Source organism: Tursiops truncatus, chromosome 1 (assembly GCF_011762595.2).
Source record: "Tursiops truncatus isolate mTurTru1 chromosome 1, mTurTru1.mat.Y, whole genome shotgun sequence".
NCBI lineage: Eukaryota > Metazoa > Chordata > Mammalia > Artiodactyla > Delphinidae > Tursiops > Tursiops truncatus.
In genome coordinates, this window is record NC_047034.1 from 52,862,339 (window position 1) to 52,888,449 (window position 26,111).

Below are 26,111 nucleotides of genomic sequence, written 5' to 3' on the forward strand. Positions count from 1 at the left end.
AATGGAGCCGGTGCTGGTTCCGTTTAATTGTACGCATCCTTCCATTGTTCCTCCCTGCACTTTAAGCGGGAAGGGGACGCCAGACTGCCACAGCCTCGTGCTATCCCACCCACACTGGCTTTTATCCCAGGGACTATTTTTGACTGTGAACACAGAGGATTTGAATGCCTTTGAAATAAAATGAATGAATAAATAAACAAATAATCTCTCATGGTTTCCTTAAGCTCTCCCGTGAAATGCTGATTGATTCCTTTATTCCTTTTAGCCCTTGTTATAAGAGAGAAGAAAAATCTTCCCTGTCTCCTGCGGGTTAGGCGTTAGCTAGGGGTGTGGGTAGGAGTGCGGAGGATACATCTGGGCCTACCTTCTTCATCCCTCTTCTCTCCTCCTGGGAGGCTCCTGGCTTCAGTCATTTCCACTCCCATCCCATAGAAGCCAGAAAAAGGGAGCTTTTCTTCTTTCTTTTCCTTGGTAGGGCTCCTCCAGGCACAGAGAGAAACCGTCGCTACCACTGTGGGTGTGCAATGTGGGGGATGGGAATGGTGGGAGGCCGGTACATCTTTCCAATTAAAATGCTTCCAATTATATCTGACTTAAGATCGGGGAAGCCCAGTTTCAAATCTGAAGGAAACTGGAACTTGATGGCTTATGATATGGAAAAAAAAAGACACTTTTTTAACAGCGGGCAAGTGGATGCCATCATCAGTTCTCCAACCGGCTGGACACGTGAGCAGAGGTAGGCTTCTCTGCCTGCCTCAGACTCGATCATCTCATCCATAAAATGACAACAAGCTCTCCTTTTTGGAGAGGACTACGAGGGTTAAGAAGGAAGCAGCTGAAGGTAGAGTGCCAGGTCCTCCAGTGGGGTGCTTACCCCGCCAGTCATAACCAGCTGGTGTTGGGTGTCTCTGCAGATTCACCTACACCCTCGGGGAGGGCATGTGGTTGCCCCTCAGCAAGAGCTTTGTGATTCCACCAGCTGAACTGGCCATCAACCCCTCAGCAAAGTGTAAGACAGACATGACAGTGATGGAGGACGCTGTGGAGGTCAGGTGAGTCCAGCCTCGGGACGCTGAGGCCCACAATGGGTTTGGGAGGCTGAGTGGGAAACTACCTGAACGCCCAAGGTGCTGGGAAGGGAATCAAGACAAGTTGGAAGGAGAAGTTGGCAGGCCGCCTTCCAATTCCCCAGGTGCAGTGCCAGGATCTACGCTACCTGGGTCAATATTGCACACCCCAAGTCTCACGCACCGAGAGAGGTCATAAAATTAGAGTTGATAAGCACTTCCCACAGGCCCTCAGGACTGACAGGCAATAAAGTGTTAATTCCCTTGCCTGAGTTGAGACCTTCTTCTTTGACCAGGAGTTACAGCCTTGGCTTATTTCCCAGAGATGGAGAATGTCCATAATTTGTTCGTTCAAGGCTCAGAGTATGGTTGATCTTTAATATTTGTAAGAGAGAGTAAGACATGATCCGGTTGGCCAGACAGCAACGTGGAATGTGAGGCTACCTGTTGCACTTGGCGTCCCCTGGCCGCCTCCTACCTCCTGCTCTTTCTCCCTACAGAGAGGAGCTGATGACCTCATCCTCCTTTGACAGCCTGGAGGTCCTCTTAGATTCCTTTGGACCAGTCCGTGATTGCAGCAAGGATAACGGGGGCTGCAGTAAGAACTTCCGTTGCATCTCAGATCGCAAGCTGGACTCCACTGGTTGCGTGGTATGTCTGCCCTGTCGAGCTTGTAATTTCAGGAAGAGGGGCCACAGGATAAGACACAATGCAGTTAGAGTTGAAAGCATGCTGTGAGTAAAAGAGAGGGTCAAGATTGAGTCCTCCCTAGTTGTAACTACTGTCTAGTCTACACTATGAATTTTCTTTTGACAGAGATGAGGCATTTATGGAGTCATTTAATCAAGAGGTATTTATGGAGCACCTACTGTGTGTCCTATAACCATCCTAGGAAAATGTCATGAACTATATAGCATGGTTCTTTCGTGCCAGTCTCGCGCTCTAGTTGGTGAGGGATCCCCTCAAACAATTTGAGAACGAATTAACTGCTTAATAGTATAATATTGACTCTAGTAGGAAATAGACTGCATTTACTATAGTAGGAAATTCTAGAAGAAACCTACCTTTGCCAAGAATCAAATTACATTGACTATAATAGGAAATTTTAGAAGACACATACCTAAGGCCAGAATGATGAAAGAAGTAAGTTATGCCAGGAATGGTAGAGAAAAAATAGACATAGGTCCTCTTTGAGACCATAGCAACGAAGTCCTGCTTCCCCAAATGTGGTTTTCTACTTTATCGGCTATATGGACTTTCGCTACGTGTAAACTATGTGATGCTATGAACTAGAAAGACTATTTGGGTTAGAGTGGACCAAGCTATCTCCCATGCCATGGATATGAAGATTGATGGACCCACGCAGGTAAATGGAGGCAGGAGCAGATGGGCAAGGCTTCAGCTCCTGGGGCCTTTATATTAGTCATTTTCATGCCCATCAACACTTATTGTCAGGTTTCAGCCTTCCCTTCTTTTGAGGGCGGAATGATGCAATCCTGACAGAGAGGAGAGGGAACAGGGCAGAGAAGAAAGACAGGAAAGCCATACACAAAGTTGGCATAAAAGAGAGGAAGAGGTGATTCACTGAGACACGTTGTTACGCAGGGTTTCTGGGCAGAGCTGGGAGCTTCCAGCTCTGGAGACGATATGGAGCCTCATCTTGCTTCCCAGTCTGACAGCTGTGCTCTTGTAAAGGGGCCCAGAGCAGGGGCAAGCTGTGAGGATGCTGGGGCCAATTCCATCTTTCACACCCCCTACTTCCCTGTCTCTGAGCACCTGTCCAGGGAGCTATTCTCCATCAAAGATGGATATGTACCTGGGTCCAGAGTGCGACTCTCTCAGCCCAAAGGCCTCCCCAGACTTTCACAGATTGGGCAGCAGTTGGCAGGAGCCTGATTCCTCTGAGAAGGGACAGAAGAGAAAGAAAAGAAAATGGAAAGAGAGAGGGGCTGAAGGGCAGGGAGGCAGAGGACCTGGCCGGTCCATCAAAAGGAAGGGAAGACAGAACAGAGAGGACTACCAGGAAAACACAAAGAAAAGTGCTCTTTAGGTCGTGTCTTCCAAAGGCAACCAGGAGGTGAGTCGATGTCCCAGGTGCTCCCCTTCCTATAGCTAGTCTGCTTTCAGATGTCTTACGCAATGAGCTTCCCAACCGGCTCCCCCAGGAGACAATTTCACTGTCTAATGGAGTTCCCAGCTGAGACACATTTTTTAAAAACTATTCAACCTGCATGTCTTCATCCAGATTTCAACCTTTCCTTCCTTGCTGCTCTCTCGGGTGGGTCATTATAAGTACTGAAACACTGTGTGTGCACACATGTAAACATCCCTCCCCTACCACCCTCATACGAGTTTGAGCATGCCCGCACATGCACACACGCGCACATGGATATATTCCCCATGTCTTCCCACTTCTCTGCCCTTTCTCTGAGCCCCTCAGGGTTTGCCTTCTGTTGGTGATCCCAGCCCCTTTTAGTTGGCATATTGCCGTGCTGATGTATTCTTGTACTTTTAAGACCGTGCTCTGTGAGACGGAGCTTGCAGGAATAGTTCCGATGAATATGCATTTGCAATAAGGCCGCTGCATTTGTGAATCGGAGCCACTGCAGAAGTCACCCAATTATACCAGCACTTGGCATTAGCATAAGACTTTGAAGTCACTGGCCCATGTGGCTCTTGGAGGGAGAAGGGGGCCGGGCCCATTCAACCGACTGTTTCTCATTGGCTGGGAAGCACGGGATCCCTGAGGCAGGAGGACTGGGGCTTGAGAGCTGACGGGCCACCTCATAATCTTGTGACCCTACTGAGAAAAACTTGACGTTGCGCCTGATCTGATTCCACTGGGCATCGATACCATCCCGCAGCCTTGGTGCGTTAGCCCAGGGCTTCCGTGTCATCTGGAGGAGGACCAGGGACAAGGGCATCAGCTGCAGCACCTGCAGTGTGGAGAGAATCGGGCTCCCTTCCTCCTTCCATCCACATCAACCCTGACATTCAGTTCTCTGAGTGTCGAACTGAAAGGCTTCCCTGGAAAGGCATATGCTTATGAAAGAAGAGGAGGCACTCAGCACGCTGGCCCTTAATGAACCTGGGAGAGGGACAGAGATGCGGGAAGAGACAGGTTTGACCGCATATTTTCCTGACTGAGTTCAAGCCAGACAGGTGGGCTTGGTCCACATCAGCTGCTCAACCTTCCTTCTTTCTAGGAAGGCAGGGCACGTCTCTCTGTTATGCATGGACTCCCACAGGGTTAATTGCTACCCAATTAATTGCCCTGTTATTTATGTAGTCTCTGGGGACAGGAAACAAATACCCGTGAAAGGCATAGCCCTGTACCAGCCTCAGTCACTCTGTTCCAAACCAGACCACTCTCCAACGGCGGGATTGCTGAACGTTTAGATGATTCCTGGAGCAGAGGTCCGCCCCCCACCGCGGACAACAGGTCTTACTCCTACCCATTGTCCTTACTGTGCCAGGGTGGGAGCAGTGGTCCCCACCTGCACAGCACAGGAGTGCCCGTTCTCTGTTCTGTGGAGCCCCAGGGGGTCCTGCAAAGTCCATGTGTTAGTGACCTATTGCTGCTGTAACAAATTACCACAGGTTTGATGGCCTAAAACAACAGCCATTTTATTATCTTACAGCTCAGTAGGTGAGAATCCAATTCCGTGTCCCTGGGCTAACATGAAGGTGTCAGCAGGGCTGCCTTCCTCTCTAGCGGCTCTGTTCCTGGTCTTTTCCAGCTTCTAGAGGCTGCCCGCATTTTTGGGGCTCATGGTCCCCTTCCTCCGTCTTTAAAGCCAGCTACATTGCATTTTCCTGACCATTCTTCTGTAGGACATCTTCTCTCTCTTCTCTTCTGTCCTCCCTCTTGCACTTTTAAGGAGTCTTGTGATTACATTGAGCTCACCTGGTTAACCCAGGATCATCTCCTCATCTCAAGAGCCTTAACTTGATCTGCAGAGCCCCTTTCGTCACAGGTTCCAGGGATTATGTCGCAGGCATCCTTGGTGCCATCAGTGGGAGACAGCAGTGGGAACTGGAGGAGCCTTGGTGGGTAGGACTCTAGTCTCCTCTCTCCCAGCTTTAACCAGAGCATCTCGATTCTTACCAAGCCTACCTATTGAGGTTTAATATAAAACCGTATTTGAAGTTTGAAAATGATTTCCAACACTATAAAACTATTTTTAAAAAATTATAAAAATGGAAAGCCTGTGCTCTAATGCGTCTTCCTTATCTTCACACTCATCCTGACAGTGACCCCCCAGAATGCCTTCTGCTGTGTGAGGTGTCTGCACATCCTTAGGTGAGCAGACTGTGGCCTCGGAAGGTGAGAGGTCTGCTGTCCTGCTTGCTCACGTATTGAACACGTGACCTTCCTTGCCAGAGCATTATGCTCTAATGAGCACTGAATTACCCAGCGACCCTGCCGCCCTCCTGTCCACTTGCTGTCCACAATGGTTTCCCACAGAATGTGTCATTTCACCTCTACCGGAGCGCAGATGTGCGGAGACCATTACAGATGACCGTCTCTCGTTCCCTCTGTAGGATGGTAAGCAGGAGGCTATGCCTCAGAGGCTTTCAGAGAAGTGGGGGCAGGAAGCTGAAATAGAAATTTAATTCCATCAGACTTTTCCCCCTTGCTCCTGCATGGCTTGGGCTTACATGTCAAAGCCCATCAAACAGCCGGGGAAATCATTATTTATGAAAAGAATAAGACTGCCGTGTTGTAAAAAAGAACCTATTTCGAGTAGGCATTATGGTTGCATGTCTTATGAATCATCCAGGTAAGGCAAGGCAGGCTCAGCTGTAGAAAGTTGTTCCTCTTCTCCCAGGGGCCTTGAATACACTCCTGTGTCCATCAGTCATATGCATCTGCCAGCAGAGCCTCCACCTCATAACCTGGAACTGAGGTGTGTGTGTCTCAGGCTGAGTAAGATTTGACTAGACTCCTAAGTAATGAATCAACCAAAAATCATTGATAGAAACAGAGGGGAAAGACAGTGAAGAAAAGGAATTGAATGGGGAGAATCATTTAAATCTCATTAGCACATTATGCTTTAGACCAGTGATAAGTCAAGAAGCCATGAGCATCACATGAAAGACGATTAACCTTGTGTGTTTTAGGGGTCACTGAAATATGAGCTCATATATTAGACTTTCTTGATGGGTGAGGGTTGTTGCCGTAATACATGGAGTTTTCTTCCTGGGACTGCTAAATGTAACCTATGCGAAGAGGGGTTAATGTCTGACCTTGGGGCTCAATCCTGAGCAAACAGTTCTCTTTTAAGGAAGAAGTGAAGGGATTGTCCACAGGCCGGGAGAAGAGAATGGCCAGCACTTGCAGAGGGAAACTACAAGCTCCTCCTGGAGGCCAGATTTCTCTGCTGACAACTGGTCTCTAGCTGCAGATACTTCTAGGAAGAGGCCATGATTTGGAACGTATAGTTTCTTTGTGTTTAGATATAGATTTTGAGGAGCTCAACACGTGACTATAACAGCACATGAAACATTCAGGCAAAAACAAAAGCAAATTTATACCGTGGGAAACTTGATTGGTTAGACTCCTTGGGGATGGGAGTTCTGGTTCAGCAAGGGTTAAGAAGAAAACTCTATTTTTGGTTTCAGCTTCCTTTTTTTGAAATCTTTCAAAAATGTTTTACTCTGAACTGCAGCCCAAGTAAGTTACAGTTCAGTAAAGATAATTGCATCTTTTTTAGTGATTGAGGATCTTGTCTTGCTTTCAAGGTCATTGCTCTGGACAGTTTGCAGTGTTTTGTCCTATAAATATATGCACCCATAATACAGTGTGTTTGTGTGTGTGTGTGTGTGTGTGTGTGTGTGAAGAGAAGGGGAGAGAGAATATTAGGCTGGATCTAGAAATCCATAATTCATTCCAGAATGTACTCAAGGAATTGCCTAAGACAGTTGAACAAACGAACAACAGATCTATGGGATTGCTTTATTTTGTTGACACATTGACCTTACTCTTTAGCAATTCCAAAGATCCAGCTTTTCTCACACTTGAGAAGCAGTATGCCAGAGTGGAAGGGACACAAATGAACACTGGGGTCAGATAGAACTAGGTCCAAATTCTGATTCTGCCATTTTCCACCTCTGTGACCTTAAACAAGTTACTACTAATCTTTCTGAGTCTAAGTCTGTTCACTTATAAAATAAGGGGAAAAAAGTCTAATTGTGAGATTGAAGATAATTTACATAGATTGTCCTGCACATGGAATTGCTTAATTCCCAATAGCTGTTATTATTATTTTTAGCTTTACTTAAGAGAAAAGAAATCCAACTTGGACAAGGCAGCTGTCTTCTTTACAAATCTCCTACAAAAGGGTAAACATCAGGTGGTCCAATCTGGCACAGCGATGGTTATCTAGACACCAGGGCCAGACAAGATGTGGATGTGCCGGGTTTGGGGGTTCTGGAACAAAGCCTGCTCGGGTTTCATTTGGTGACGTCTTTGTCGAACATCACGCCTGATGGGGCATTCTGAAAAGAAAGCAGGTGGTTGAGGCGATGGGGAGTGCTGGCTAGTGACTGAGATGGCTAAGCTGGTACCAGGGTTGAAACCACGTGAGGTGGGATAACAGAAGCGCTGGCATTGTCTCTACTTTGATGGCTCTTCTCAAGCTTTATAGAAGGAAAAAAGAACTCATGGCAACCAGTGCAGCCCATTTAATTCCAGTCAAACTTCTGTGTTTCAATACCCACCATGTCCCTGCCTGGGCAGCTTCACAGCGGTGAAGCCAGCTCCCTTCTGGTCGCACATCTGGCCTAACAGCTGGGTGGCCAAGAAAGTGGGTGCGTGGAGGGGGCTAAAGAAATGTGGGGTGCAATCCTCAGCCGCCTCATTGGCTCGTTTACCATCATCTGAAACATCTGGGTGTGTACAGCGTGAGGCAGCCCTTGGAAACATCCTTAAATGCTGTCACCTTCCAGCACTCCAGCTGGCTCCCTGGGGAGAAAGGGGATGGACCAGGCTGAGAGCCTGGCAGGCTCATGGTGGGGGGGGCATTTGTTTGGGAAATTGCAGAGTTAGTGTCAGCAAACAGTGCCCATCCTGCTGTGATCTTCAGTTGGGAAGCATGGAGAGAGGGGAGGTGGGTTTTCAGAGGCACACCTGTGACAGCTGCAGGCTACTAGGCCAAGGTGCTTGGCAACCAGGAGCTAGAGCCAGACAGGCAGCAGCGCAGGAGAGGAGGTGTTTAACACTGTTCTACCGAGTTTTAAAAGGCTTTATTTTGCTGTTTGGTTTTAGTTTTGGAGGAGTGTTTTAGCTAGCTGACAGTAGGTGTATAGCAGTCACTAAAATCAGGTCAGATCTACGCAGACCCCCAGCTGTGCCCCGTATAAGCTGCTGGACCCTGGGCAAGTTATCTTTCCCCTTCCAGCCTGTTGGAAGGAATCAACAGCAATGTAAACGTAGAGTATTTTTTTGCATTGGCTTTTAGATGGAATCCAGTGCAGTAAGAAGTTCATGCGTTAATTGGCAGTGTTAACAGTTTCCAGGTCTGTTAAATGAGGATAATACAGGGTGCTGTGAGATGAATACCTAAAGCACATAGCCTAGCGCCCGGCTACTAGTAAGTGTTCAGGCAACAGTGACTGTGTGGGAGAACCTGATTGTGCTGTGAGCTGGTGATGGTGCAGCCTGCCAAGGTTTCAGGTGCGGTCCTGCCGTGATCAGCCATGTGACATTAGGGAGGTCAAGCTTTCTGTGCCCCCGTTTCTTCACGTGTGAAGTGAGGATGATCAGCCCGCTTACCTTATGGGATGCTGTGAGGGTTGCGTGAGTAAGACGCAGGAATATTAGACACTGCCTGGCTCGTCGTGGATCCCCTGTGAGTGTTCCAACTGCTCACCGAGCCTTTTCATCTTGCCTGGGACCTGACTGATTATTTCTTCCTGCATTATCTCTTCTGCTGTCATTCTTGGGTAGTTTATTGAGGACGTGGTGGTCCAGAAAAGCTCAGCGTTTTACACTGAGTGTCCAGGGAACTGGGATAAAGCCCAAACCCAAGTATGGCACCTGTGGGTGCTCATGTAGCAGGTACCCTGGTCTGTGCATCTTCCTCAGGGCATCCTTGAGGTGGGAAGGTCATGAGTACCGCCACGCTCACTAGGAGAGAGTGGCTCCGTCCAAGGTCACGGAGAAAGTCCACTTCCTGCTGCCGGCTGGCAGCCCTGGCTCAGTCCGCTTCCTCCAACATTGCCATCCGGTACCAATGTTGACAAAGTGCTTTGGACGTCAAAAATAAAGTCCTATGAATCCTAAGTCCAAACAGCAGCACCCCCTTCCCCTAGCCCAAAGGAGTCTCTTCTAGTGCATTTTAATTCAGGCCCATCACTTCCGCTCTCCTGCCCGCCTGAGGCCCAACTGGGAGGCCAGCACACCTTGGCCCTATCTTGCTGCAATGCTCCCTTCCATCCTGCTGGTAGGAATCAGCTTTAATGCAAATGTGTGTGATCTGTGCCCAGAGAGAAGAAGCGAGATGTCAAAAAAGGTCACTTGCTTTTATAGGGAGTCCAGCATAGTGGGAAACTCGTGCATTACTTACCAATGTTGATGGTTTCAAGGCTGAATGCTAAAAATAGGCATCAGTGGTTACACTCTGGTTCCCAGAGAACCCAGGTCCCGGGTTCACCCACCTGTGTGGATGCTTTCTGATTGTGCCAGTGCCCATCCGGACTCAGCCCCATGAAGGACAGCTCTGGTTGCTATGACCGCCACATCGGGGTGGACTGCTCTGATGGCTTCAACGGTGGCTGTGAGCAGCTGTGTCTGCAGCAGATGGCGCCCTTCCCGGATGACCCCGCTGTGTACAACATCCTCATGTTCTGCGGGTGAGTTGAACTGCCCATGAGGCCAACCGGCTTACTGGGATGAGGGACTTTCAGGAAAGTAAACTGATGTGAACTGATCACTCTAGGCCAGCCCTTAGGCTCTGAGGAAAGAGCCTTCAGGACTGGAAAAGGGGTATTTTTAAAGTCAGAGTTGGAAGGACCCTTAGGGGAAATCTAGTGTCACCACTGAAAATGAGGAAACTGACCTAGGGGTTTACCTAAATCATTGCCTGCTCACACCAGAATTTCCAAACTGTGTTTGTGGTGCTATGTTAATTGTTTTGTGACAAAAGGATTCCACGGTCCAAAAGCTTGGGAAAGATTGTGTGAAACTAATCAATTATCAAAGAAGGGACATGCTGGATTGTTGCCGAAAGCCAGTGCCTGCTGCATAATCGTGAGAAGATTATTCAGTGGACGAATAATGTTATTTTATTGTATTTCATTTTATTTTCTTTCTTTGCAACTGGCAATTTTCCTGTTTAGTTTCTTGTAAAATCCCATTCCATAAATGGAAGCTTGATCTCAATTTTAAAATCTCTATAATGTCATCATTATGGTTGACCCACTTCAATTAATGAGGTAAATTCAGCCAAAGTTGCATAGAATTTATTTATTTAATAAACATATATTTGAGCACCCACTTTGTGCAGACAACCTAGTTAGGTGTCAGATATAGGAGACACAGTAGGATGTGAGATCTGGTCTCCTCTCTCTCAAAGGAGTTTACGATGGGATGTGCGGCCATGAGCACAAAGGAGAATGGGGGAGATGGCAGTGTGAAAGGGCAAGTTGTCAAGATGCTCAGGATGGACTAAGAAGGAGCCAGCCAAATTTAAAATGCTTTCCAGAAACACTGTGTTATGGCTCAAGGAAGGAACCACTGTATCTTGTCCCAGACCTCAGCTGGTGCCATAAAGTCCTTTGTGGGTCTCAAATCAGGTCTGTTGCCTGGACTAATACAGTAGGTCCCTAACTGGACTTTCTTTCCTATTTCATCAGAATTTGGTACCCATGTACCTTTAGCACTCTCCAAGCCACTATATATAGCCTGCCAAAAGAAGTCCTTGATTTGAGGTTCTTTAGAAAGACCAAATCACATGCACTTATAATTAAAGAGCTCTGCTCACACCTGTTCACACGATATGTAAATGGTGAATGGGGAAAACAAAGTTACATTAACATAGGCTTCATTTGTACCTCTGCTAATGACGATAGCAGCATTTAATGAGCACCTACTATAGGCTAGGCACAACGTAAGTTCTTTGAGTTCAGTATCTCACTTAATCTTCTCAGTAACCCAACAAAGCAGCTACTGTTTTTCTCACTTTTACAGATGTGGAGTTCAATCAGCTAATTCAAGGTAACCCAGTAAAGGGCGGCGTAATTGCCATGATAATATTGCTTCTCACCACTTAAAACTATGATAATTTGTTCCTCTATATAGAACAGAGTTCTTTATCTTATTGCAACAATTACTATAGATAGCAATAAATGATGTGTTCTAATGTCATGAACATCTATAAATTCCAAATTTGGTATGTTTCTAAGGAGAGATCCAAATTAAATCAATATGCTTTTAAAATGACAGCTTTATCAAAGCTGTTCTTACTTGAACGAACAAATAATGTTCTTCTCACTATAACTACAAATAAAGTCCAATTAATGACTTACGGGTTATTGACCCATATCTACCAACATCAGTATTGCTCTTCCATTAGAGTAACTGCACATGTTTAATGGGGAGGATATCAAGGAGGTGTCCACACAACATGCCCTAACATCTCTTTAGTTCAGGAATGCTACTCTGAATTAAGGGGGAGTTAATCTTATGTTTGGATATATTCAAACAGAGCACAGCAGCAAGATGATCAATCTTTTTAATTTCTTAGCTGACTTGTCACAGGACCAGGTTAGAAGGTTATTAATTTCTTAAGCACAGTGTCATTCTTTTTGCTGCCTAATTACCCTCCAAACAAATGCAGGGTCTGGCCATGTAGATTGTTCTGGAGAAAGACTCTAGAATACTTTGTATTTAAATGTGTTAACTCATTTATAAGCTTATATCCAGTGATTCTTACTCAGACCTATCTGGGAAATCCTACATTTATTAGAGGAGAAAGAACTGCAAAGCTCTGGAAGCACTTATCCGCGAAGGAAAGGTGAGAGGCTCTGTATGATCACATAATGCAAGAAGACTCGGTTTATAGACCTAAGAAACTGAGTTATATAGGGGACAAAATCAAATCAGGATACTCATAATCTTTGGCTATCCAACATTCTCCCAAGGCATTTTTTTTCCAATCTGTTGGGTTGCATTGGCTGCATGGCTCATTGATGGAATAACTTCTTATCTTGAGCTTTCCACCATGCTAGGTGCATTGAGGATTACAAGCTTGGTGTGGATGGACGCTCTTGCCAGCTCATCGCAGAGACCTGTCCAGAGGGAGGTGACTGTGGGGAAAGCAGAGAGCTCCCCATGAACCAGACTCTCTTTGGGGAGATGTTCTTTGGTTACAACAACCATTCCAAGGAAGTGGCTGCTGGACAGGTGCTGAAAGGAACATTCAGGTGAACCCCACGTCCATAGCACTGGTTATTCAGGACTGTTGATGGGTCTCTTCTCTGATGGGCCTTAAAGTCAGCATAAAGTCTTGTATCTTGGATCCAGGTAACTGTGACCCTAAAAGGATAGGTTATTTTCTCTCCCCTGGTCTTTACTAGGTTCACACTTCTCCTTCCAGAACCCAAGAACCCTGAACAGTAAAGTGTTAAAATAAATTTTTACCTTGCCCAGGCAGAGACTACAAGATTTTCCATGGAAGCCACCACAAAATGCTCAGGTTCTATCATCCCTCTGAGTCTTGGCGAATGAGTCAATCTAGCATAGGTCCTCAGTATGGTCCAAGAATCCCTGAGGGTCCCTGAGATCCTCTCAGGGGATAGTCAAAGTCCTCCCTTTTCCAACTACAGAGAGGATGGGTTTCCTTCATATACTTCAATCCAAACAATATATTGCAATAAGTTGAATGCAGAGGTGAGAATTCAGCTGTCTTCTATGAAATCAGACATTTAAAAAACTTGCAAAAAATGTAAAATAATGCCACTTGTCTCATCATTTTTCAAGACATGTTAATATTTAATGGATTTATTATTGTCATCTAAAAATATATCAATAAATATTTTTTAATTTTTTCTTTCAATTTCTAATATGGTAAATGTTGATAGATATAATCTACATAAACAAAAGCTACTTGGGGCCTTCAGTTATTTTTAAGAGTGTAAAGGCGGGTTTTGAGAACAAAATGTTTCAAACTACTGACTTAGAATATTTCTAGGAAATTCTCCATTTGACCCCTGTCCCTAATCTATCTTAGGTTATTTGAATACATCATCCTCAGAATCCATGCATTTCAGGAGATGATGGTGGTGGTGATGATGATGATGATGATGATGATGTTGAAAGTGTTATAATATGGACCAGCAGTTGATAGCAAGCTAGGTCTGGACTCTTACAGGCAAACTGATAGTAAACTTTCGAGGTATTTTTTGGCGTCAGTTGTGTTTTCTGTTACAGACAGTAGACTTTACTAAAATTTCCCCTTTTAGCCTGGGACCTCATTTGCCAATGGCAAGCAGTGAGGTGTCATAATGAATATTGTGGTGGCTTCATTTGCCCAGATCTTCTGGAGAGGGGATCAGGGGGTAGGGACTGGTGTGGGATGGGGGGAAGAGTATTCTCGATCTTGTAAGTAGACCTTTTCAGCTGGTTTATTTCTCATCTCCCTCAGCCCTTGCCATACTTCTCACACTCGTGTCTTGCTCCAGACATGTAACTTGAGTGGGGTCCAGGGTGAGGGAAAGTTTTTGGTCCATTGTGGGTTGAGACATAGATCACTCACCAAAGAGTGGTGTTCACTTGAACACTCAGAGATGAACGTCGGCCTCTGTTTCCAGGCAAAACAACTTTGCTCGAGGTTTAGACCAGCAACTGCCAGATGGTCTTGTGGTGGCCACTGTCCCCCTGGAGAATCAGTGCCTGGAGGAAATCTCAGAACCAACCCCGGACCCAGACTTCTTGACTGGTGAGTGTGCCACACACCTTACTTAACTGGCAGAAACAAACAAGCAGCTCCCTGTGATGCTGTGAGCTCAAGACGCTTGACCTTGCTTATTTTGGTTTCAAAGCCAGTGATTTTCTTGATACGTGATAAAAGCTCAGTCCTAAAACTGAACACTAGTAGGATTATTTATCAGTGAGACGGCCAATATTATCACATAATTCTCTGCAAAATGGCCATAATAATACCTTTCCCTGCTAGTCTTATTGGGATGCTTTGAAAACAAATCAAATAATAGATATGTAAGAGTTCAGAGTTCTCAGTGGATTAGAGGAAGTGACTAGGTCACAGCAGAGGTAGAAAGAAGGTAGATTGCTTAGAGCCTAAGTATCTGTCATTGGTTCCCCGGCAAGTGCTTCTAGAGCAGTGTGAGAGAGTAGAGAATGCTAGAGCTTTGTTGTCAGACGACCCTGGGTTTGACTCCTGGCTCTGCTACTTTCTAGCTGTGTGACATTAGACAATACAGTCTCTTGGGGTCTCATGGCCCCCATCATAAGATGGGGATCATAACACCTGTCACTCAATGTTGCTTGGAGCCCAACGGCACTCTTCTCCTCGGCTCACTGTGGAACGAAGGTATGGGCTGATTGGGAGAGGCAGGAATACTAGGGGTCGTTTCTCCTTTCTGTGCCACTAAAGACCCCCAGTTACCACCTCCTGGACCAAAGAAGGCATTTCAAAGTGTTCCAGGGACCCTTAAGAGGCAGCCAACCGGGAACTCAGCATCACCTACTAGGAGTCTCGACATCAGCTCTTCCATTGTCAGCTTTATTCATTTCTCCATTACTCCTCTCCCTTCTTCATTCTATGTCTTCCTTATTCTAGACCCTTCTCCCCTTTATTTTCCCCTTTTCTGAAGAATAACTTGAACTGAGTGTAAGCCTTTTTCAGATATCAAGTTATGTCCGAAATTTTCATTTAGACCGGAATGGGATTAGAAGTAGGTCTGTCTGAGTTAGTATAGCATAGTGATCACTAGCTTAGGCTCTGAATCCTGACAGCTAAGCTCAGCTCTTCACTGGCTGTGTGATCTTGGACAAGTTACTTACCTTCTCCATGGCTCAGTTTTTTACCTGTAAACATGGATATTATAGTATTATCTTTCTTATAGGATTAGTATGAGGAATAAATATTCATGAAGTTCTAAAAACAGTTCCCGATACATACTGAGATGTATGTTTATTAAATATATAAATATACCAAGGAAGAAAGAAAATATGAACATTCAAACTACCAAACTGTGCTTTCCTTATAGAAGAAGGAAAGGGAGCAAGGGAGAAAACAATTAGATATATTCTGGACCAGAAATAAATCTCATCGAAATAAGCTGCCTTCTAAAAGATCACACACACACATACACACACACACAAACCTGAAAAAATTAAAGTGCACCTCTGGGTGTGTCCTGAAAGCCTACGTCTCTAGTGTTTGGCAACCTGGCTTTCTTGTTTCCATGTCATTGGCTGAGAAACACTTGCTGGGTGTGTGTAAAATGCCTTGTAAAGGAGGTGTGAGATGGTGCACAGAAGCAGGACAGGCTCCACACTGCCAATAAACTACCTGGCTTCTGTTTAAAGAGTCACCAGGGCAACTCTCTCACACATTAGAACTTACATGGAAGTGAGATTTCAGTTGTCAGGCTGGGAAGACACAGAGTAGTCCTGGATGCTACCTGAGCTTTTTGGGGAGGAGAGATCTGAGAAGCATCAGAAAAACATGTGCCTGAATCTCCATCTTTGGAAATAAGAAAAAGATCCAAACTTTGTTCAAATCCACAAGAGAAACTTCTTTCTTCCCTGTGCCCTTGGACCTCTCCTGATTTGGTATATCAGAGGCAAAAGGAGTGGAAGGATGTCCTGGTGGGACCTTTCCTTTTTCATGGTCTTGAGACAGTGACATTCCTAAAAGTACAGAGAGAACTTTTCTTGACCTGCTAGTTTTCTACCCAGCCTTTCTTTTTAATGTATTTTGATTAAGAAGTGATACCAGTTAGTCCAAGAGCAGGTATTTCCTTTGATGTAAGAAGGAATCAGTCTTGTTTTTCAAAGCCCAGAATAACTAGAAGAATCAGTTAGAGATGGTTGACTACTTTTCTTCCATATTTATTTCCTAATTCTGGTAACATTTTAATTATATCTTTCTTGAGAGTCATACAGAGAATGTCATATCATGCCGCACTATGTGCTATTATAGGTCACAGTCCCCATAAACCTACAAGCTTAAAAGGTTTTTGGGCGAAAGTGATCTTCAGGTTCTTCTATATCAGCATTTTCAAGCATGTTTTTTTCATGAAAAACCAGCCCTCCACTCATAAATAGGTTCTATCTTCAAATAATTTGCAAGTAGCATCTACCTCTCAGCAATCTGCAGCACCTGAGCATGGAACAGATTCCAAGAAGTCCTGCACTAAAGAAATACCTTTCACTTTACTTAGCCCAGCAATTCCCAAATCTATTTAACTAGAGAATCCTTTTACACATAACAGCTATTTCGAGCTTTCAGAATTATTGGCTTAAAGAATGTACTGGAAATTTTCTGATGTATGTGTTTTATCTTGCCGATTACCTTCTTCCTTACCAAAACAGTTAAGAACTCTTATGCTTTACAAGCCTTTTTGGTGTTATAAGTTGTGTGGAAATAAATGAAGACCAACAAAATGAAAACAGGTGAAGGCTATTTACACACAGCAAGGGAGTCAGCCACCATCACTTGCGTTTTGGCAGAGACTGAGAGGCAGACAGAGAAGTAGGAAAGCTTCAGAGTGGAAAAAAGGGAGGGCTTCAGATATGCCCTGATAGGCATGTAAGCTGTTGGCAGGTGATCCAACTAACCAGGAGTGAGGTATTCTTAGGTAAATGTTTAGGAGACCTATTTGACTTTCTCTGGTGGAACCTAACTTGGAAGCAAGAACAAAAATTAGGGAAGCTGTCAGTTATTAATCAAGTCCTGGTGAGTTTGGCCTGATTGTTACAGGGGTTATTATTTGGCTTCCTGAACTAGAAGAGATGGTGGTCTGACTTCCTACAAGTCTGACTTAGAGACGGTAGATTAGCTTCTTGGGCTGGTTGCTGTAGATAATAGGGTGGTTTGCTGGGCTGGTTGCTGCAGATTGTGGGTCAGAGTTCTGTTTTTACATGCGGTCTGGCCATCATCCATTTGTATTTTCAGTCTCTCAGCTGAGAAAAAAAAAGAGTCCAGAGGCAGACCAAGGAGGAAGAGGAGGCTGCTGGTCACATTCATGGGTCCGATGGGCACCATAATCACGGAATCTTAAGCATTCCCTTGACATTTCAATAAAATAACAGGAGAAAACTAACTTTCTTTTCTTTTCTTTCTTTCTTTCTTTCTTTCTTTTTCTTTCTTCCTTCCTTCCTTCCTTCTTTCCTTCCTTCCTTCCTTCCTTCCTTTCTTTCTTCCTCCCTCCTTCCCTCCCTCCCTTCCTCCCTCCCTTTCTTGTTTCCTTCCTCCCTTCTTCTTTCTCTACTCTTTCTTTCTTTCCTACCTTGCCTGCCTGCTTGCTTTCCTTCTTTCCTCCCTTCTTTCTTTGTTTCTTTCTTTTTCTATCACATAGGTCTATTCAGTCACTCTTTTTTCAAGCATATGTAGGGAAAAATAATGTTCTTTCTTGAGAAAACAGATATTTTGTTTGGAAAAAAAGTCATTCACAAATGTATCACAAATAATAATAAAATGAAATAAAAAACTGGGACTAACCGCATTGCAAGGGCACACTGAGAAAGAATCCTATGACTCAGCAAGAAAATAGATATTTTTAAATATCCCTTTCCTTTTAACTAATGGAAATATTATCTGTAAGTGGGCACAGAACAACATTTCCCAAGAATTAACAGTTATATAACTGTTTCCCTGACTATGGTGCAGCATAAAGGCACTCAGTAGAATTGTTGTTTAGCAGTGAAGTAATGGAGTTCGGTTGTTTGGCTCATCCTGGGCGAATGTGGGACACTGTCATCCCTGCCCACCGCCAACACCCGTGCTTCTTTTATTTTCCCTTCCCTCTACTGACCTGAACTAAGGCCTGGGAATTTATAACAAAAACGTCAATTAACAAATGTCAAGTTCACACAATTAGAAGTGATGAGAGAGAGGTAGGGAGGAGGGTGACAACATTATGGAAACCATGTATGTATACGATGTTTTAGCTTTTCTCAATGTGCTTTTATACCCGTAACTTTATTTTGTCCTGACAACCTACCTGTAAAGTAGGCAGGATGAATACTATCATCCCCACTTTTCAGATACGAAAACTGAAAGAAAGGAGTTGCCTAGCCCCAAGTCACACAGCTGGTTGGAATCACAGAATTGAAAAGGAAACAAGGGGTCATCTGAGCTAAGCCGCTCACTTTACAGATGCAACAACTGAGAATCGCAAGGTCCCCTGGGCAGGTAGCCAGAGAGGAAGCTCAGGCCAGTTGATTGGCAGGCAGAAACTGCCCCCTTCGGCAGCATGGGTGCCTTAGAACTCCCGCCTCCTGATTTCCTGCCCTTTTCTTTTCCTGCTAGGAAACAAGTCCATTAAAGGGAATGTTTCCTGATATACTGAAAAATCTTTATCGGGCTTGCTATCTTTTTATTAATAGAGTTTCTGAAATAACAGCAAGCTGATGAGCTAGCATCACTAGAGAATGCATACTACGTAGAACAGTTTTACAAAACATGCACATTATAACTCGAATGAAACGTACCTTGGAGGTATGTGACTGGAGTCTTAAACCTGTAAAGTTAGAATTTCCTTTATACGCTTTTACAATTGACATAAAGGCGAAAAGCCAGCGTATGCAGAAGTATGACTGCCGTCACAAAGCTTAATGCCCTAACAGAAGAGCATTTGAAAGGAAAATTGCTGAAAACCTTCTTTTAGTTTCAAGTAACTTATCTTTGATTACCTGAGATCAGATTTAAGCAATTGATTCAATAAGCACCTCTTCTGACCTTTTTTCCTGTTTTTCTACCGATAATTATTCGCATATGATTCACACAGAAATGGAAATTTGGCAATCACTCAGCTAATTTGGTCAGAGTTGACAAGCAGCTAATTAATCCTACCTACTCTTCATCCAGTTTAGGCACTAAATTAGTTGATTTAGCCTGAAGGAAGCATGGGTCAAAATGGCAGGATAATTCACTACATATGTATTATTGCCATTGTATTTACACACACACGCTCACTGTCTATCTAAATTTATCATATATGTGGCCATTATATTTGCATATGTACATATATACGCACACATGTGCATACATCAGGCATAGAAATGAAGCCAAAATTGGTGCTCTAAACTTAGCAAGGTGATTTTTTAATTTCCTGTGGCCTAATTATTTTGTTTCTGTAGCATTTTATATTTATAGTAATGGCTAGAATTCAAGTAGAGTGCCACTCTTTCTACAAGGTGTTCAAGCAAGAACAGCTCATTACAACATCACTAAGAGGCTACAAGGATATATTTATTGAGAGTGACCTTGGATAAGTAACTTGGCTTCCCAGAGCCTCAGTTTTCCCATCTGTAAAATAGGGACCACAAATAAAGTGCCTATCATGTGTCTTGCACATAGATGACACTCAGTATAGGGCCCATTCCTGCCCCTTACTAACTTAGTCATGCTGACACTGTCCCTCCTGGTAAAGACGAAACAAGCATTATCAGCTTCAGAGTAATTAAAACTTAGATACGGAACACAAATCAGTTAAGTGGGACACAACAATCGATGTTATCAGGAACTTGAGCTGAGTCAATTATTGCAGCTATTAAAGAGTGTAAAAACCTGTGTGTTACAGTAAGCCCAGAGTTTCACATGAGTTTATTAAGGGAGTATTGTAGTAGAATAGTTACGAACCCTGTTCTGGTCTCAGACACATCTGGAACTTTATCCTGGCTCTACCTGGTGGCCTAGGGCCCTTGTGCAAACTCCTGTCTAAGCTTCAGTTTTCTCATTTATAAGATGCAGACAATAACACCTAGTTTACAAGGATCATATGACTATATACAAAGTGCTTAGCTGAATGCCTGGTACGGAGTATAGGTTCAGTAAGTGATAGCTGTTGTTACTATGATTCCAGAAATTTTCTCCATCCAAAAACGCTTTCTCATTTCCTCACAATTACACCCCCTAAGCCAGTAGACTTGGGACTTGAGAATCCACTACATGCACTGAGCCCGCATTTCCTCTGTCCCTAGGGATGGTGAACTTCAGTGAGGTGTCCGGATACCCCGTCCTGCAGCACTGGAAGGTCCGCTCTGTGATGTACCACATCAAACTCAAACAAGTGACCGTCTCTCAGGGTGAGCACAACTGCAAGCCATCCCTCCCACCTGCTCCTGGGGTGTGGCATTCCTTCCCAAGGGCACAAGCCTTTTATCAATGTTGAAGATGCCATCCAAAATGTAGCCATTCCACGAGATCTATAACCTAGTCACTCGATTCACCCTTCAGGGCAAATGGCTGGAATCGGATCATTTTCTTAGCATAGATTAAATTGCAAGTCTTATCTTGGATAATAGAAGAGATGGAAAGGGCAAGGCGGGAACCACTGGAGATAAATTTAAACACTTACTTTATCATATTTCCTGGAGTCACCCAGTGTATAGAGAGGATATGCGAAAGCAAACTTTTTATAAATTGACAGAATAAAACTTTCCAAGTGCAAAGAGTACACTTTACTATACCTTAGAGGTTCTATATGATGAAAGAAATAAGGGAAAGAGAGCAAGAAAGAGGAAGGGGAGTGGAAAAATAGAAAATAGCTATGGTTCCTAAAAGCAAGTAAGCAAGATAGATGGAGAGATAGATAGATGAATGTAGATTTATCTACATCTATGTTTTATATATATAAAGATATGTATATATATCTTCATATCTAATAAGTTAAGGAGTAGTGAATTCTGAACTTAGGATAAATTGTTCCAAAACAGAAAAATGAGGCACCTTGTATAAGTATTCTTCAAATCTTAGTGATAAATAGAGAGTTGTGAAGAGAAGTGAGACATATACTGGAGAAAGAAGAGGCATTAAGGATATAGAACATCTCCAAAGTACACAAAGGGACTCAGAACTTTTTTATTTTCTATCACGAAAGAGTTCTTGGCAAGAAGGGATTGGGATGTGGCTATTACTGAAGTGAGCTCTGCTGGTGCAGAAAACACTTGGAACGAGCAAGGTTACTCGTCATCCTAGAAAAATACGGCAGTATTTTTCACATACTCAGTTTGCACGCAGCACAGGTGCTATGCATATCAGGGGATAACAATCACATATCTCTGTTGCCACGTGCTTTTAAAAGCCACACATGGCATCATGGACGATGTGGACCTCTGCACTTGGGGTCTCAAGCCTGGGCCGGGCTCTGCCTTGTCCTGATAGGACACAGGTGTGTCAAAAAGAAGGCTGTACAAAGTTGGTCAGGTAGAGAAGGTATTGGATTTGGAAAATTTGTCATAGGTTATCTTTCTGACAAATATGAATCTCTTAAACAGGGAAGGCAAATCCAAGGAGATTTGTCTGGGGAGGAGGCAAACAGATTCCTTCCTCCATTTGCCATTTCAAAGTCTTTATACTTTTGATTTTCTTAAATAAATGTAAGCAGCATTTTAGTGGCTTTCCTTATCTTTCTTCTTCCATTATCTTCCCATACCCATTTCTCTGCATGAAGGCAGCATCCTGAAAACTTTTTTGGTCACTACCCACAGTTACAGCACATTTTACACCGTGACTTTGTGCACAGGCATGTCCCCACATACACACCACAGAAGGTTCATGAAGCCATACTTCATCTTCCCAAGTGAAATGTTCTCTGCTGGTATTTGCGTTTCTATTTTAGACTGTGCTATTCTTTTTCATTTTTTAAATGCTATTATTTGAGCTCACTAAATTGATTTAATGTCATGACTTGTGATTTGAAACAAAAAACTTTGACTTAAGCAGGGAGGTAGTGGAGATTTGATAATGTTATACTTAACTTGCACGAAGTTAACAACATAACTAACTGGGTGGAAGGAATATTCTTTTAGGAACTGAAATGTCTGATTTAGCTACCTGGAAGTACCTGGTAGCTCCAGCCAGCTCTCCAACGTCACTTTGGGCCACATGACACTTGCACATTGAGGCTGGTTGGCCTGGGAATCCAGATACCCATATTGTAAGTCCTCACTCTTTTTCTTGGGTGACCTTTCTCCATAGCCCTCAGCAATGCTCTCCACTCCCTAGACGGGGCGACATCTCGTGGGGATTTTGTAGCCTTGTTGGACCAGTTTGGCAACCATTACATCCAGGAAGCTATCTACGGCTTTGAGGAATCCTGCTCTATCTGGTACCCAAACAAGCAGGTCCAGCGGCGACTCTGGCTGGAATACGAAGACATCAGCAAAGGTGAGTGACATGCCCGTCAGCAAGTTCTACTCCCTGTGCAAGTCCTGGCTGCCTAGGTACATCCATAGGACCAAAAATAGGGAGTCTGTAGGTGAAGGACTAATTCAGATTTGCCTCGATGTTCTTGCCCACCCTTTAAATTGCCAAGGTTTGGTTGCTAAAACCAGATGTCAAAATGGGAGTATTTGGGGAAACTTTATATGCAGGAGGGGGTCCAAACTGTATGACCACTGAGCGGGTTATCATAGAGGGAGTCTTCTAAAGGGCTTACCAGCCACCATGCATCCTGTTACCATAGCACGGGCAAAATACTAGACGGTTCTTATGGAGTGGGGGAGAAAAGGAGAGCGTTTCAGTCTCCCCCACCACTCCCTGCCTCCGGCAATCCCATCCTACACTGGCTGGCAACCCCTTCCGGTAATTGCGTAGTAAACCCCTTCTCACTCCATCCTGCCCTGTGTTTAGGGGCAATTTTCCTACTGCTCTGTGCTGTGAGGAAATCTCCATTGCCCCAGGTGTTTGTGTAGCTCTGGATAACAGCCTCCCAAATAAATCTTGGTCCACTGTTTGATGGCAAGTTAGTATTCAGTCCAAGTAAGTATAAGAAATTGGAATTTCTGGGACCCTTTGAATCACCTTCTGATGTAGGAGGAGTACTGGCTGGTAAATTTGTGTTCTGATCAACCAAGACTGGTTTAGAATTGCCATTCATGGAATTTCTTCTTCTGAGCTTATCCTCATGGCATTCTGATGAGCTCAAATTATGGATGTGTGAGTTGCTAAAGGGCAAGTGATGAAATTAGCACAGTGAAAACTCAAGAAGTAGGTCATCCTAAGATTTAATGATCAAGGGTCCCTCTGAGACTAGGGACCCCCTGCTGTCATCAGTGCTACAGTGGGAGAAAATATGCTCCCGTGGCTGAGATGCCCTTGGTTCTCTGAGCTCCATACAGATTTCTATTTTGTCTTGAGGCATGAGAGCCCCTCTTCTGACTGGGAGCTTTCTTCCAAAAGAAGCAAGAGGCTTGTACCTGGACTGCAGGCTTCCCCCCAGGTCCTGATTCCTCTAAGCTCAAAGAGACAACCGCAGGCTTCTTGTATCCCTTCAAACTTCAGCATCTTAAAATTGTTCTGATTCCAGTTTGCCAAGAAGGAGTATAATGTAAGCACATTTCGATAAGACCAGTTCCAGCTGGCAAAACTTTGTTATGTTTCCATGCCAGAGCCTAGCGATTGAACCAAAGGACTAAAGCCTCCTCTATTTCTGTTTGCCAGTGGTTCAAGGATTGCCAGGCTCTAGGACTGCTGGGAGATGCGAGTCTGACCTTCCTCAGAACTCCTGGTTCTACCTCTTGCGTCTATCCTGAGCATTGTAGTATCCTTAAGGTTAAATGCGAAGCCCAGGAGGGAACTTTGTCCATGGCCTTGGCACTATGCCCTATCCCTCTCCATTCTTACACACAAGAACTAATTTTGTCACAGTCCAACTGTTGGCTTTAGTTCTCATAAATATGATGTATATCACCCCTTGCTTGTTATTGATATTAAAAGATATTCAAATATTTTAGTATGTTTATTTTGATCTCTTGCAGTTGTCCATGTATACCTGCCCCCCAGCTGACTCCTGAATCTTACCTCTGTGTCATAGAGTTTATCTCTCTTATTGTTGGATGTGATTCTTACCCATAAATATTTTTCTTCTCCCTACGCACTAACTTCTTTTTATTCCCAAAGCACGAAGCATGCTACTGATTAAGGATTATAAGTGTATAAGACAAAGGAAGATTTTCTTCTGCTTTTCTGCACTCTGGAGAGGATTGCTCCGGAATGGAATTTATACACTAGTGGTGACAAGTGTTCTGAGAGGGCTATACCTACCATGGCATAAAAGTGACACCTTTTTAGACTCGAGTCCTTTAATTATATGTTCTTGCCTATTCTAACTTTAAAAACTTTCCAGTGAAAAGGGGTTTTGTGTTCTTTGCTTTTGTACCTATGATTAGATACCTAAAATTGCTTATGGGTTGAATAGGAAAGAGGTTTATCGGGGTGAAATGAAATGGAAAGATCACAGGACTGAAAGGCTGGGACTCTAGAATCTGCCAGGTGACTTGTGTTTAGTCAATCAACTATAGGCATCTCCCCTGTAAAGCCTTCTGTAGTTTCTTCCAGCTCTGACAGTTTATGGATCCTAGAAGTCCCCTTTATGTGAGAGGCTTTCTCAGGTGACACATTTGAGTAAAAGACTTTCCTCTTCTTTCTACAAATCACTACACAACTTCTTGAGGGTAGGTTCTATGCCTTATTCAACTTTGAAATCCCAGGGTCCAGCACAGAGCCGGGCACATGACAGTCCCTCAGCAAGTGTTTGTTATTGTTGAGGTTGTTAGTGATGGCAGTTGGGGTTGTCTCGGTGGGAACGGTGGTTAAAAGCTCTTCTGATGTGGTGACTTCCCACGTGGGTTTTATCATAGACACATAAAACGCTTTAGGTACGCCTGACTGATAAGAACTCAGAGATGGGTATTTTTGAACAGATCTTCAGGAGGCAGCCTTGTACTCAACAGCCACTTATTCGTCGTACAACCACTATATGGTTTGGTCAGACCATTATGTAGGAGCACCTGTCTTAAGATAAGTCTGACTGGAGCCCATGAATAACATATTTCCATTTCTCACAGTCTAAGATTAGCCTCTCTTCTTTTTCTTTTACAGAGCAAATAAAGACTATCTGAATTGAAATTTCCAACCTCACTCTCTCTAATTCTAAACTGACTTCCATCTTTTCTCATCATCCTTTGCCCTTGTGCCTCAGGAAATGCAGTGAGTTCCTCCTCTTCAGGCGAATCTCTCCACCTGTACACTTGCTTCCTTCCCTCTCTGCTTCCTCTTAGTCCTCACTCATTCATTAGCCTCCCCTTTTTTCATCTCTGCAACGTCTTCAGCCACAATTATCCCTTCGCCAACCTTCTAGTTTCCAAAAAATAATATTTTTATAAATATGCAACTCTTTTACCACTGTTTCCTTTCAACATGTCACCATCAAATTTCTTGAGTAAGTAGTTTATACATCTTTTCTCTACTTCCTCAACTTCTTTTCACTCTTCCAGTAATTGCTTTCAGCCCCGTCACCCTTACAGAAATTGCTCTGGAGAAGGAAAAAAAAGACTTTATAAGCAGAGGTTCATTTTTCTATTCTGTGACCATTTCATCTATCTCAGCTAAAGAATTTGTCCCTTTTGGCCAGGTCTGCCTTCTTGCAAATCCTCTCCCTTTGTGTCTCTGATGCTATTCTGTCCAGATTCTCTTCATAAGTCTTTGACCTTTATTTCTCATTCTTTTTTGCCCTCACTCCTCTAAAGAAATCGCTTACATTTTGGTCATTTTCTAGGATTTCACCCTTAATGTTCATTTCTTCTTCACTGTTGCTGGGTGATTCTCTTTTGTGTCTACCTCAACCCACATCTCAAATCCTTCCCTTCTCCCTGAAATTCAAAAGCTCATTTGTCTGTGAGTGTTTACCATTTCTACCTGGATATTCTGTAGGCACCTCAATGATCAGCATCTCTTTTCTCTGTATCTGCTAGTAGATTCATGAACCACATTGATGGGTCAAAATATAAAGTGAGGGGTCTTTTATATTCTCCTCCACCCTCCACATTCAACCATTTACAAGTTCTGT

At 43.9% G+C, this 26,111-nt stretch overlaps 1 protein-coding gene across 1 annotated transcript in view; it reads left to right on the plus strand.

Moving 5' to 3' along the window:
• ASTN1 (astrotactin 1) overlaps positions 1–26,111 on the plus strand; it is a 329,737-nt gene that overhangs the window by 226,139 nt on the left and 77,487 nt on the right. The window contains exons 10-16 of the mRNA XM_033847791.2: positions 915–1,052; positions 1,568–1,718; positions 9,757–9,923; positions 12,300–12,494; positions 13,881–14,008; positions 20,242–20,346; positions 22,241–22,429. Of these exons, the coding sequence (XP_033703682.1) occupies positions 915–1,052; positions 1,568–1,718; positions 9,757–9,923; positions 12,300–12,494; positions 13,881–14,008; positions 20,242–20,346; positions 22,241–22,429 (1,073 nt within the window). The remainder of the gene's footprint in view (positions 1–914; positions 1,053–1,567; positions 1,719–9,756; positions 9,924–12,299; positions 12,495–13,880; positions 14,009–20,241; positions 20,347–22,240; positions 22,430–26,111) is intronic.